The sequence below is a fragment of the Labrus mixtus genome, chromosome 17 (assembly GCF_963584025.1).
Source record: "Labrus mixtus chromosome 17, fLabMix1.1, whole genome shotgun sequence".
NCBI classification, from domain to species: Eukaryota; Metazoa; Chordata; class Actinopteri; order Labriformes; family Labridae; genus Labrus; species Labrus mixtus.
The window spans coordinates 10,186,328-10,198,873 of record NC_083628.1 but is presented as its reverse complement, the minus strand read 5'-3'; the positions used below and the strand labels follow the sequence as shown (position 1 = coordinate 10,198,873).

The 12,546-nt window shown below is 41.6% G+C and overlaps 1 protein-coding gene across 4 annotated transcripts in view; it reads left to right on the top strand.

The window, feature by feature from the left end:
• Positions 1 to 12,546, top strand: part of col5a1 (procollagen, type V, alpha 1) — a 78,675-nt gene that overhangs the window by 54,072 nt on the left and 12,057 nt on the right. For all 4 annotated transcript variants that reach the window (XM_061060792.1, XM_061060794.1, XM_061060793.1 and 1 more), the window contains 21 exons: positions 738 to 782; positions 1,148 to 1,201; positions 3,618 to 3,725; positions 4,975 to 5,028; positions 5,450 to 5,503; positions 6,252 to 6,296; positions 6,483 to 6,536; positions 6,627 to 6,671; positions 6,769 to 6,822; positions 6,914 to 6,967; positions 7,062 to 7,115; positions 7,638 to 7,745; positions 7,940 to 8,029; positions 8,568 to 8,621; positions 8,876 to 8,983; positions 9,086 to 9,193; positions 10,309 to 10,362; positions 10,511 to 10,564; positions 10,677 to 10,784; positions 10,904 to 10,957; positions 11,068 to 11,175. In XM_061060792.1, the coding sequence (XP_060916775.1) occupies positions 738 to 782; positions 1,148 to 1,201; positions 3,618 to 3,725; positions 4,975 to 5,028; positions 5,450 to 5,503; positions 6,252 to 6,296; positions 6,483 to 6,536; positions 6,627 to 6,671; positions 6,769 to 6,822; positions 6,914 to 6,967; positions 7,062 to 7,115; positions 7,638 to 7,745; positions 7,940 to 8,029; positions 8,568 to 8,621; positions 8,876 to 8,983; positions 9,086 to 9,193; positions 10,309 to 10,362; positions 10,511 to 10,564; positions 10,677 to 10,784; positions 10,904 to 10,957; positions 11,068 to 11,175 (1,467 nt within the window). The remainder of the gene's footprint in view (positions 1 to 737; positions 783 to 1,147; positions 1,202 to 3,617; positions 3,726 to 4,974; positions 5,029 to 5,449; positions 5,504 to 6,251; positions 6,297 to 6,482; positions 6,537 to 6,626; positions 6,672 to 6,768; positions 6,823 to 6,913; positions 6,968 to 7,061; positions 7,116 to 7,637; positions 7,746 to 7,939; positions 8,030 to 8,567; positions 8,622 to 8,875; positions 8,984 to 9,085; positions 9,194 to 10,308; positions 10,363 to 10,510; positions 10,565 to 10,676; positions 10,785 to 10,903; positions 10,958 to 11,067; positions 11,176 to 12,546) is intronic.

Sequence of the window (12,546 nt, the reverse complement as noted above, 5' to 3'; positions counted from 1 at the left end):
ATATTTCGTTGTTGTTTCCAAGGTTTGTGCGACAACCAAGGGCGTTTTTGAATTCTTTTTTTTTTCTAACTAATTCAAAGCCCTAATTTCCTGCTCTACTAACCTTTCTGAAAAGAGGAATTGTCTGTAATGGTTCCATGTCCTCTGATCAAAACAGAGACATAAAAACAACCTTAATGGTGCAAAATAACTAAATAGGAAAATCAGCCGTACATATCTTCGACTACTTTAATTTCTCGAAGGTGGCACTAAGGTTAGCCACAGGGGCTGATAACACCTCAAGATCCATAGTCCTTCACATGTTTTAAAACCAAGATTAAAGAAATCTTGTCAAAGAGGGATGTGATTGATCCACTCATTAAAGCGTCCCCTGATAGAGGGGATCAAACAAGTGGCTTGACTTCGAGTCTCAAGTGTGTTCGTGGCCACAGAATTAGTTGAGAGGATTTGAAATACCTTGGGAATTAATCACATTTAAAATTACAACCAAAACACATCTAAGTGCATCCATTAGTGCACCCTCCATGCACTCGTTGTTGACACATTTATGGAGAAAAACAGTGATAATTGGCTACTTTCTGACTTTGAAGCGTCCTTTTAAAATAACGTAAATGCTCAGATTGGTTGTAAATATCCTCCTGGCTCATGTTGTAATTTATGTTCTACACTCAGCCCCTTCTGTTTGTCCACTATGCACCCCTGCCAGCCTGTAACGCCTGTCTGTTCTTGCATCACAGGGAGCCGACGGTGTACGTGGTCTCCAAGGACACAAGGGTGAAAAGGTAAGAGAGCTCAGACTGTTGGTATGGAAGGGAATAGAAAGTGTGAAAGGGAGTGAATTATACCTAACATTACCCCTGGCCTTGCATGCTTTAATTCATGCCGATGATATTCTCAATGAAATCCTGTAAAACCTGATCTGAATGTTGTTGGTACTGGAGCGGGAAAGAAAAGGCGATTAAGAGTTTCTATGGCAACAGCAGGTCTTGCCAAGACCGTACAATTTTGTGTGTGTGTTTTTGTGTATGTATGCTTGTCTTTGAGTGTGTGAATACCCACACAAATGATTTTTTATCATCCTTATTATCTTATTCATATTCCTTTATTTTACATCCTCATCTGTTCGTCTCCGTTATCCTCTTTCTAGGGAGAAGATGGCTTCCCAGGCTTCAAGGGAGATATGGGCATCAAGGGCGACAGGGTAAGCCATATTTTTTTAAACTGTACGCAACAACAAGAAACTATTAAACTGCTTAAATAATCCAACAAGTGGCAACTGGTTTGGAACAGCTTGTACATAAAAACAGTACATACAAACAATAATAAAAAAAAAAACAGCATCACACAGAAAACAAATAACTGTATATCAAAGAAGAGAAAAAGACAACAGACAAACAAAGGAAGAGAAACAGATGAACTTGTCTCTCCCCCCTGGGCACAGCAAATAAACATGAATAAGCAAAGAGAAATGGCAATGAAGGGGGCCAATTGGCCAATCAGAATTGAGTATTTAACACGGCTGTGTAAACACAATCATACAAAGAACAATCCAAGAAGCAAATAAAAAATGAACTTAATGATAACTTGATGATAAGGGGATGAGTCCCACATGAAATCGAGATGCGTGTGCCAGTAAAACATCTCTTGATATAAATCACAGGGGTAGAAATTCTGCATTCAAAATCTAAAAAATTGTTTTTTGGGGGCTCAGTTTGACCCTTAGGGGAACTTCGTGAAAGTACCAACAACTCTTTCACATGTTAACCTCAGGTGGCCTAAGCCCTTGTGACTGCTGTGGAATTGTGGGTAATGAGCAAGCATAAGGTGTCGTTCCTTTCGCCAGCTGTTAGTGTGTGTATGTGTGTTTTTGTGTGTGCGTATGTGTTTACAGGAGCATCCCCCCCCCCCTTCTACTTTCCCGTCAGCCTTAATCTCAAAAACTTCAGGTGAAAATCTCAAGTTTGACAGGTGTAACCCGAAATACCTGCGTTAGGGATTTACAATGTCAAACAGTGGGAAAACAAGTCTTCTACAGTGAGAAACACAACTCTCCTGTAGCCCATACTTCAAGCATCAAACCCCCTCCCAATCCCTGACCTGGTTGTCTCGAGCCTGGCACCGAAAAGGAAGGAGAAATCAATGGCACTTTAAACCCCTTCAAACCCGAGAGAGAGACATGGGGCTTCAGCCTGTTTCTCTCTGGAGATGTAGCAGATTCAGATGAAAGCAAGGATTTGAGGAGGCCCTCTGCTCTGGAGGAGACACACATGGACCAGAATCTAAATGACTCCATTTTTTTTTTGTTCAAGCATCCCTATGAAAAGTACGTGTGCGTGCTCGCTCAAGTCAGCGATCTCTCTTTGATGAGCTTGGAAGTGTGTGTGAGTCAAGTACAGTTAGCTTGATGCCGTTTTATGTGTACTTGAGTGTGGGCGTGCAGCTTGTGCAAGTCTCCGCACAAGGCTTTAAGTAGATACCTTTCACACACCATCAGATCCCTACAGCGGCGACTGGTTGTCAGGGCGAGTTTGTAATCTGTCATTTAGTGTGTGTCCTGCTAGAAGGCGTGCGCACGAACACAGAGAAGCAATAATAGGATTGCTAACAGCTTTGAGGGGCAGGCAGTGAGGGAGAAGAGCCTTCCTTGATTCTTTAAGCAACTTTCCACTCACAACAGTTTTAAAAGGGCAAGCCTGGGTTACCCAGAATGGACCGACTTATTTCCTGAACATGAGAATATTTTGGATGCATGACACAAAAGGAAAGTAGTGGGATATGAAGTTGTTGACAGGGAATACAGTATTTATAAATCCTCTCTTTTTATGACAACTTGTAATGTCCCTCAATGAAAACTCAAATCATAAGCATGTTAATCTTATATTTAAAATACAAGATTAAAAAAGAAACAAGTAAAGGTAAAAGACAAAACAGATCCCTGGGGATTATCGGTTCAGAGGAACAATTATAAAAGACTATATTTGCTCAGAACAAAGCAGCTGATCCCAGAGCTGTAGCCAGATTCTGATTTCAATATAATTCATTCTGATTGCACACAAATTGTCTCGGTATTAGGGTTTCGCCAAACTCAAACCAATGAGAGATGCATGCACAAAAAAAAGTGGAGAGTTTCATGTGTCAAAAACTTAATGGGATTTAGCAGAAAATATATATATATATATAATCATGACTGACTCTGTTTGATTTGTCAGAAGCCTTTTGAGAAAAAATTGAATTGAGTTGAGTTTAACGTTTTCAACTGCTGGTGATATTATGGAGTCATGTTTCTGTTATGTGGTTTCAGTTTTATGCATGTTTCCTGCTTTTTGCTGATCGACACGCCATGGCAGTGTACATAAAATATAACAATACAGGAAATTTACCAGCCCAATGCAGAAGACTTCTAACTGGTGTTTACGCTGTCTTAACATTAAAGCTGTTGTCAGAGATCGTTCAAAACAACAAGACTCGCAGAGTCCGTTCCTGTATCTGTGTCACATGGGTTTTGCCAATGCCCCGCCCGTGTAGGAGACAAGCACCATGTTTTCTGGATGTCTTTGTTCCTAATGCTCTCAGTGAATGTGGCATAATATGTCAAATATGCTTTATGTGCTTTTTAGGGAGAGCTTGGATCAGCTGGACCCAGAGGTGAAGATGGCCCAGAGGGACCAAAGGGTCGCTCAGGTCTTCCAGGAGATTCTGGTCCTCTTGGCCCAAGTGGTGAGAAGGTAAGGTCTTTTTTTTAAGTTTACCTGAACACTGATACCCCACTAATACTGCATCCTCTGCCCTCATTATTAAACTGGCTGATAGAAAAGAAAAAAGGTTGTTGGTCACGATTGATCTAGGATTATGGTTCATCAGGTTTGTAATAAGGAAAATGGTTTTGTCTGATAGTTCTCTTATGCACAGCATCCGATTTTTCATAGCTGCTGCCCTTGAATCTACGACAAGCATTGAATGGATTCCGGTCTACACATTCCCTATTGTTAGATTGAGCTCTGGGTAGGCTGTTGCTAACAACACAGCAAAAAGCAATTTCTGTTGGAAAGAAAGACATCCTTTCCTAGTCGATGCAGCCTCTTAATGGGCTTTCATTAAAGCCTAAAAAATTGATTCAGCAGATGTTGAGTAACACTGAGAACATGCACAATGGGATGGCAAGTCATTAGTAAGACTTGGAGGTAAAGATTGGGACCATGTTCCATAGCAAACGCAGTGCATTTGGACTGTGTTCGTAGTGCAACAGCTGAGTCGTCATTTTTGATTAGAGTCCGCACAGCAGCCAACATTTTAATATTCAAACACTGAGCTGCTTCTTATAATCACTGCTGTGTTCAGCTACTGCATGCCCATACTTTAATGGAGTTCAACAGCTAGAAAAAAAGGATCATTCTATTTTTCTGTATGTCACCACAGTAAAAATGGAGTAACACGTGAGCCCAATGAGGCCAGCTTGTTTCACATTACAGCTCTTGAGAGGAACTTTTAGTTTTTGAGGATTTTGATTGCCCCTGTGGGGAAAATCAGTACATCTTATCGCTCTGCGGATTTTGTTCTATACATGGGAAAGAATAGTTTTTTTTTTTATAGATGTGTTTTTTGGCCTTTTTATGTCTTTGTTGGAGAGACAGGACAGTGGATAGAGTAATCAGGGAGAGAGAGAGAGTGGGACATGACATGCGGAAAAGGAGCCAAAGGCATTCAAACCTGGGCTGCCTATTTGAAGACGACAGCCATGAAACATAACTTAAATACATGAAAACATAAAAGGTGGCAACACCCACGACAATTTAGCATCTATTTGTTTGAACATTGTGTCTTTAAATTTGTCTTTAATCATTCCCACATTGGGGAGCATGCACTAATCACTAGGCTACAGGCGCCCCAATCATTCCTCCAACTTTTGAAGTAAAATATAAATTGCTGGAATAAAAATATAACCATTAAGTCAAATGTGGCTTCTGTCATTCACAGGGCAAACTTGGTGTTCCCGGATTGCCAGGATACCCAGGAAGACAAGGACCAAAGGTAATTACACACACGACCACACACACATGCACTCATAGATATACGGGTATGTCACGAGTCTCACGACAGATATGCTTGTTATTCAAAGAGAATGAAAAATTAAGATATCTGCATGTAAAGGCTGATTCACTGAAGTCTTTATTGATGCCTCGTCCTTTAGCCTCTCTGATACAAAGCCACAGTCTGACAGCTGGACAGGCTTGAAGCTCCCTGATCAAAGAGCGAAGGGGATTTGAATATGCAGTTTGGCGTCAGGCCTCAGCTCCTGATATGACAACAATAAAACGCTGCTTTTATTTATGGCACACTCAATTCCCCTGTTGCATTCAGTATGCTAGGTGGTATCTCGGGGAATAAACAAGGGATATCATATTTAAAGTTTGTCACTCGAATGATTAATTGCCTTGTTTGTCACACACAGGGATCTCAGGGTTTCCAAGGTTTCCCTGGCGCCAACGGAGAGAAGGGAACTCGGGTAAGTCAGAAAGACTTCTTATTATTCCGCTCGTTCTGACAGGAGTTGAATCAATAGTAGTAAGCGGGAGATGGGCTTCGGATTTATCAACCTGGAGAAAGTCACATGGCTCGAAAACAAAAGATTCTCACCAAGGACAGAATGACGATTGCATTTCGTCTTTGTTACTACTAACACAACTCATTTTGAAATCGGGAGCGTTGTTTATCACTTTGTGGTACTTGGGCGATGTTTCATTTTCTTTGTTTAAGGAATGGGCCATTAGGTTGGCTGCAAGAGTAATGGTTTTCCACCGCGAATGGAGCAGGGCAAATAAAGCTTTTCATCTTCACAAAACATTTGTGAAGTTTATGCGAGCCAAGCTCCCCGGCAGGACAGGAGAAGAAGTGCCATTAACATAGTTTTGAAGCAATTGTTTGAAACTTAATGACCTAACAAAGGATATAATTGTTTTCTTCAGTAAATTTGTATGCAACCACTGAATTCATAATATTGCTTTAAAAACATGAAATGGTGCATTATTGTTTATTAAAATGTCCAATTCTGAGGTAAAAAAAAAAAAGAGTTCTGCTAAATGCTGATTGTTGTTTCTCAAAACAGGTTATTCCTAATTAATGATGAAAGATGCTCTGTTGAAACGTGTTTGCAAATGTTGCTGTCTACTGGCATTAGATTCATTCTTGTGGAGGATGCAGCCTCTTAATCATGCCACCTCTTTGATCATTGTGTGTGTCCTTCGTGTCCACAGGGAACAGCGGGAAAGCCTGGCCCACGCGGACAGAGAGGACCAACTGTAAGTCTTACTCAGCAGACTCGTGCTCATGTACAGATGGCCAGCTTGGCACCTGAGTGGAACTGAAGCATCAACACCGAGCATGCTTAGGGGAAACTCCCACACATTTAACTGTGGATCGAGACATATTTTAGGTCACAAATATCTCTTTAGACATTTTCTAGCATTGTAATCTTTTTTTTTAAGGGCCCAAGAGGAGAGAGAGGACCAAGAGGACCAACAGGGAAAGCCGGACCTAAGGTATGGAAATTATACTACATTATACACCAGTTTCTCTTGAGTATTTCATCTTAAAAGGACACCATTAACTCCCTTTTTTTGTCTCTCCAGGGTAACTCAGGAAATGACGGCCCACCTGGACCTCCTGGTGAGAGGGTATGTGCCATCACGTTGTTACGAAGTCTTTTATTTTCTCTTCACATGTTTTGTTTGCAGAGGTAATTGACCGGGATTCATTTGTTGTTTGTTTCAGGGTCTTCCAGGGCCTCAGGGACCAACAGGTTTCCCAGGACCAAAAGGCCCTCCTGTAAGTTTTATCTCGGTGTCTATATATAAGCCGGTGGTTGTCCTTTATTATTCTGTCCACCTAAATTCTTGAATTTCTATGAATTTCTCAGGGCCCTGCAGGGAAAGACGGACTGCCTGGACACCCTGGACAGAGAGGAGAGACTGTGAGTAGATGAGTCCGATTACTCAGCTCCTTAACCGTATTCCACAGAATAATTTGTACGACAGTAAAGGTTTTTTTTCTTCTGTTATTCACAGGGTTTCCAAGGAAAGACTGGACCACCTGGCCCTCCTGGTGTTGTTGGACCTCAGGTGAGTCACAGTCATGGACCATCTTGCACTGTTGCTCACTTATAATGTGTGTATAATTAGTTATGGTTTCCTTTACAAAGATAAGACATAGGATAAGAGCACTCCCATCATTTTGTTTCCAAGCGAAAAAATGGATTTATCCTTGTACCTATATCACGAGCCATGACTTAAGTGTTGTTTATACTCTTTCATATTAGCAGTGGGCTCTTCATCCATTATGCATAGTCGTTTAACAGACATTCCCTCCCAGCCGCTGTGCTAATGCCAGCTGAGAGCACTGATGATAGCAGAGCTGTATGTGGCCTTAATGACTAGTAAGCCTCCCACACAGCAAATGCTCAGCCTCTCTGCGCCATGTTTTGCAAAAGCTGGAGAAATTTTAACATCTTCTTTGTATCAAATTGCTGATTCTGCTCACAGTGTTCCTCCGATGTAGTTTCGTGTCTTCACACCTCCTCTGCAACTTGGAATAATGCGGTGTTGTGATTTTATTGTTGCCTTTTCTCTCTTTTGCGATTGTAGGGACCAACAGGTGAGACTGGACCAATGGGAGATCGAGGCCACCCTGGACCCCCAGGCCCACCTGGAGAACAGGGTCTACCTGGAGCTGCAGGGAAAGAAGGAGCTAAGGTGCTTAATTTAAAATGCCATTCATTTAGCCCCCTATTAGCGTAATACAATGTGTAATAACTCTAGTTTTTCACCTTCCAATCCAGAATTTGTGTTTTATAGGAAGATTTCACTTACGTGTATTTGGGAAATACATTGACACAAAGTCATACGCTGTATTCATATGATCAATGGTAATTTGCTTTGACCAATAGGGTGACCCCGGTCCCGCTGGCCCAGCAGGTAAAGATGGTCCACCTGGGCCAAGAGGTTTCCCTGGTGAGAGAGGACTGCCTGGCCCTGTGGTAAGAATTGCCTTCTGCTCAGTACAATAGCATCACACAAATTCAATATCTCTCACAGCTTGCTTATTGCATAATAGTTCTGGGCAATTAAATCAACTGTGGTGAACTTCAAGAGTCAGACATGATATCAGATCCCCGAGTGGGCTTCAGAACAGGAACAGTGTGCTCCAGGCTGTTGATTTTTTAAATTTTTAATGTTTTATTCCAACTTGACAAAGTCGTGTTCTGGTTCTTATGCAATTCACGTTGTTTTTCTTCCGCATACTTTGAAGGAAGGCAGAAATGGCTTTTTGTTTAACTCTAGGATGCATGAATTATGCTGTACACCTGTTCATTTGTTATGTAAAGGACATTTGAAGCAGTTTTTTGTTAAATAACTATCCTCATCTGCTCCCAGCCTCAACTTTGGGAACTATAGGAGGTTTTCCACCTCATGCTGAGCCTGTTTGAAGATAGCGAGTCCAGTGTAAGGCAGAAAGTGTGCTTCTCCAACAGATGTGTTTGTTTTCTAAAGCCTTCATTTTTTTCTCTACTGCAGGGGGCTCACGGTCTGAAAGGGAATGAGGGTCCTCACGGCCCACCTGGCCCTGCTGTGAGTACAATTTACTGCATCCGTATCATCAGACTGTCACTTTTATTTTCTCACTCTTACATTCTGTTTTCTTTCTCCATCTCTGGAAATTGTTTTTTTTTATAGTAAAGGTCCCACCCTTAGTTGTTAAAAGCTTTTACATTATATTTTTGATAAGCTTGATTTTCAAATTCTATTTCAGTGTTTAATACTTGATCTCTTTAGTATTTTCTTGTCAGATTTGATTGTCATTGATTCATTTCAATGTCGTGTAGGGTTCTCCTGGTGAACGTGGTCCTGCTGGCCCAGCCGGGCCCACAGGTCTCCCTGGTCGCCCCGGCCCTCAGGGACCCCCAGGTCCTGCTGGAGAGAAAGGTGGACCGGTAAGGCCATCAGATTTCAGAGAAAGTTGTTCAAATTGAGAAAATTGTAAATAGATAGAGCATTGTTGACATTCTGGTGTTGTATTTTGGTCAAAAAAATAGGGAGAGAAAGGACCCCAAGGCCCAGCTGGTAGAGACGGTATTCAGGGACCTGTGGGTCTGCCAGGACCTGGAGGACCTCCTGGACCACCTGGAGAGGACGGTGACAAGGTGATTTGCTATTTTCTTGATAAAGCAAAGAGAAATATAATTAAATTCTTAAATCTACATTGAAATTTTCAATCATTAAGCTCTCTGCATAACACAAACACATGCCATTATACAGAACATGCACACTTAACCACCTTACAAAGACACTAAACTTTACAGAAGAGATCTGAGGCAGATATCCTCGACTCTCTCTCCCTGTGACCTTAAACGCTCAGAGGGGAATTTGTCTGACAGAGTTTGCATCGATCAACAGATCTTTAAAAGGTGAACCTACCTTGTTTCAGCTTTGTACTCTTCCGCACAAACAGGCGGAGGAGAAGAAGAAGGTACTTTGTGACAGTGAGAGAATGTGTGAAAGTGACCCTTTAGTATTCTGAGGTGGGAGCAACTCCTCATCCAATCTGAAAACATTTGCAGAAGGATCAGCTACAAATATACTCAAAGGATAATCCCTCATGCTTTGAAGAATGCCTCACTCCTTAACTGGCCTTACAATGTTCCCTGCAATGCAGGCGGACCTGGTGAATACAGAAGGGGTATATGCCATGTCGATAAAAAGCCAATGTTTACACACATTCAAACTCTTTCTTATTATTAGTCTCGTCCACGGAAAAGAGAACAACCCCAGGCCTTTATTTAAGACACTGATACTGCCTCACAAAAGAGCTTTGTCTGACTCAAACCAAATAGTAAATGCCTCTGGCAGTTATTAGCATTATTTATCTAAATTCCCACAGCCTGTGCACCCTTTGAAATAAAAGGTGTAAGGTTCCTCACTGTGGGAATGATGGTGCAAACAGGCTGAGATGGGGACTTATTATCTATTCTGTTTGGGCGGCTAGTAGCGCCAGTGACTCATCATGAGCCCCACTTGCTTTAGAAGTGAATTATCTTTGTCATCGTTTGTCAGAAAAGGAGGGATGTAATTGAAATACTAATGGGCAGACCTCTATAAAAGTGTCTTCTGAAAAGAAGTGATATGATTTAGTTTAGAATGTAATCTACTTTTAATATGTCAGGGTCTTTTCTCTGGGGTATTATATATTTGTTTTAAATATTATTCATTTCTTATTTTTTTCTGCATGTCTTAAATTGTGTTTGTCTTTGTTTCCCAGGGAGAGCTTGGAGAGCCAGGACAGAAAGGAGGCAAGGGTGACAAAGGAGAGCATGTAAGTTCTTAACACTTAAATGGTGTGCTTATGATGCCTGAGATCTTACGGCAGGTCATATTTTATTCTGGATTTATGAGTTTTAAAGTTCATTTAAGCAAAGGATAAGCTTGTTGATCATCTTTTTGTTTTTCCTTCTCCTCAATAGGGTCCACCTGGTCCCACTGGTCCTCAAGGCCCCGTTGGAGCACCTGGTCCTGCTGTACGTCTCTAGTTTGCATTTGTTGATTACGTCATAACATGCCTTATCTAATGTACATATTGAACCAAAAGAATCATCAACTATTTTTTTCTCCTGGTTGTGACTGATACAGGGTGCAGATGGTGAGCCTGGTCCCAGAGGGCAGCAGGGTCTGTTTGGCCAGAAGGGAGATGAAGGATCTAGAGGATTCCCTGGACCCCCAGGCCCAGTTGGGCTGCAGGTGCGATCTGCAAAAACACGGGGACAGTATTTACCCACAATTTCCCAGTTTGGGATCAATAAAGTAATTCTATTCTATTCTATTCTATAGTATGATTTAATCGTCTGCACACTCCTTAGGGTTTGCCTGGACCTCCTGGTGAGAAAGGTGAAACTGGAGATGTCGGTCAAATGGTAAGAGCTTGATACTATTTTATACTTTAAATAAGGGCTTTAAAGATGTGAATAGCGGTTTGCAGGAGACATTTCTTGTCTAATGAGACTGTATTCTCTCTTCTATCTAGGGTCCACCTGGTCCCCCTGGCCCTAGAGGCCCCTCAGGACCCCCAGGAGCTGATGGCTCTCAGGGACCTCCTGGTGGTATTGGAAACCCAGGTGCTGTTGGAGAAAAGGTAAAACACTCTTCAGCAATGTGCTGGGCACTGTTGTGTAGGTGAGGTTGTCTTTACGCAGTTCATGCAGCCAAATACCAATCAGATGATTTTTTATGCTGAATTTCGATCCTCATTATGAATGAAATCTACAAAGTCACATAAACTCCTTTCAGTTCCAATCTTTTGTGCCTCTTTACAGTTGATCATTTCCATAGGTATACTTCAAGAAACTAAGTAAATCTACTGTCACTTTTTTTGTGTGTGTTCAAGTTTGCAATGTGACAGCATTAAAATCATTGTCCACCAAATTAATTTTGTGCATATTAATACAACAGAAATGGTCCCCCTAAAACATGATTACAACATGTCAAAGCTCTTAAAGAACTGCTGTTAAACAACAGGGCATAATGTAAGCCGACTCCACATGCTGACTTGAGTTCCTTCAATTTATAGTTTATTTATTGTGCTTCAGCTTTTTGTTCCAGATGCACAATACATCTGAAGATGTAAAGTTTTAAAGTTAAGGATTCTGCAATTTTGTCCACAGAGGCAGAAAACCCCCAAAAAGGTCCCTAAGGGGGCATAATATTATGTACCTCGGACTACTCCTGCACCTGATCGAGTGCATATCTTTCATTGAAATGTCTCTGTAAGAAAGGTTGGGATACACTTTTTATCCGGTTGGCAGATTCAGCGTGCTTGCAGTTTGTTTGATTGCCCTGCGGTAAAGATGCTGAATGATGCCTCTTTACAAGGCTTTTGCCTCTGTTAATATTTCCCGCGCCTATTTGTACAGTATGATACCCTTTTAAAATGTGACATGATCATTTTTTCCTGTCGCAGAGTAACAGATGCACAGCACATCTAATGGACAGGCTGCCATCCTCGACAGTGCTGTTGCTTGGTGCAGAGGGTGTAAATAAATACTCAAAGGCACTCTTCTCGCAATCCTAAGATGATAAATGCATTATTAAAATCAGCTCCTGTTTTTATTTGTTGCTGCTGTTTCATTGTGTAGCTTTTGCAGCAAGCAAGCTGCAGTGCTCGGTACCTTCTCATTGCTTTCTGCTCGTATTGATAGTGTGATTTGCTTTATCTAGTTCAGTCAATAGAATCACCTTTTGCTCCCTTGTAATCTCCCATAGGATGTCTTGTCCTTCTACGGTGCAAACAAACACAGTGCTTTTTTGGCCTTAATCACTCTTTAGCTGATCCAGCGCTTTATTAGCCGGCACAGGGAGCCAACAAGCAACTGAGCTTAGGCTTTTTTTTTCTGCAAACACACCCCTCTTATTTCTGTGATGAGCAGCTGTCTGTCATGCTCTTGCTTTCCCCGGTCTCAGCAGATTTTTCCCAGCATACCCTTGTGGGGGAACATGAGCAGGTTGT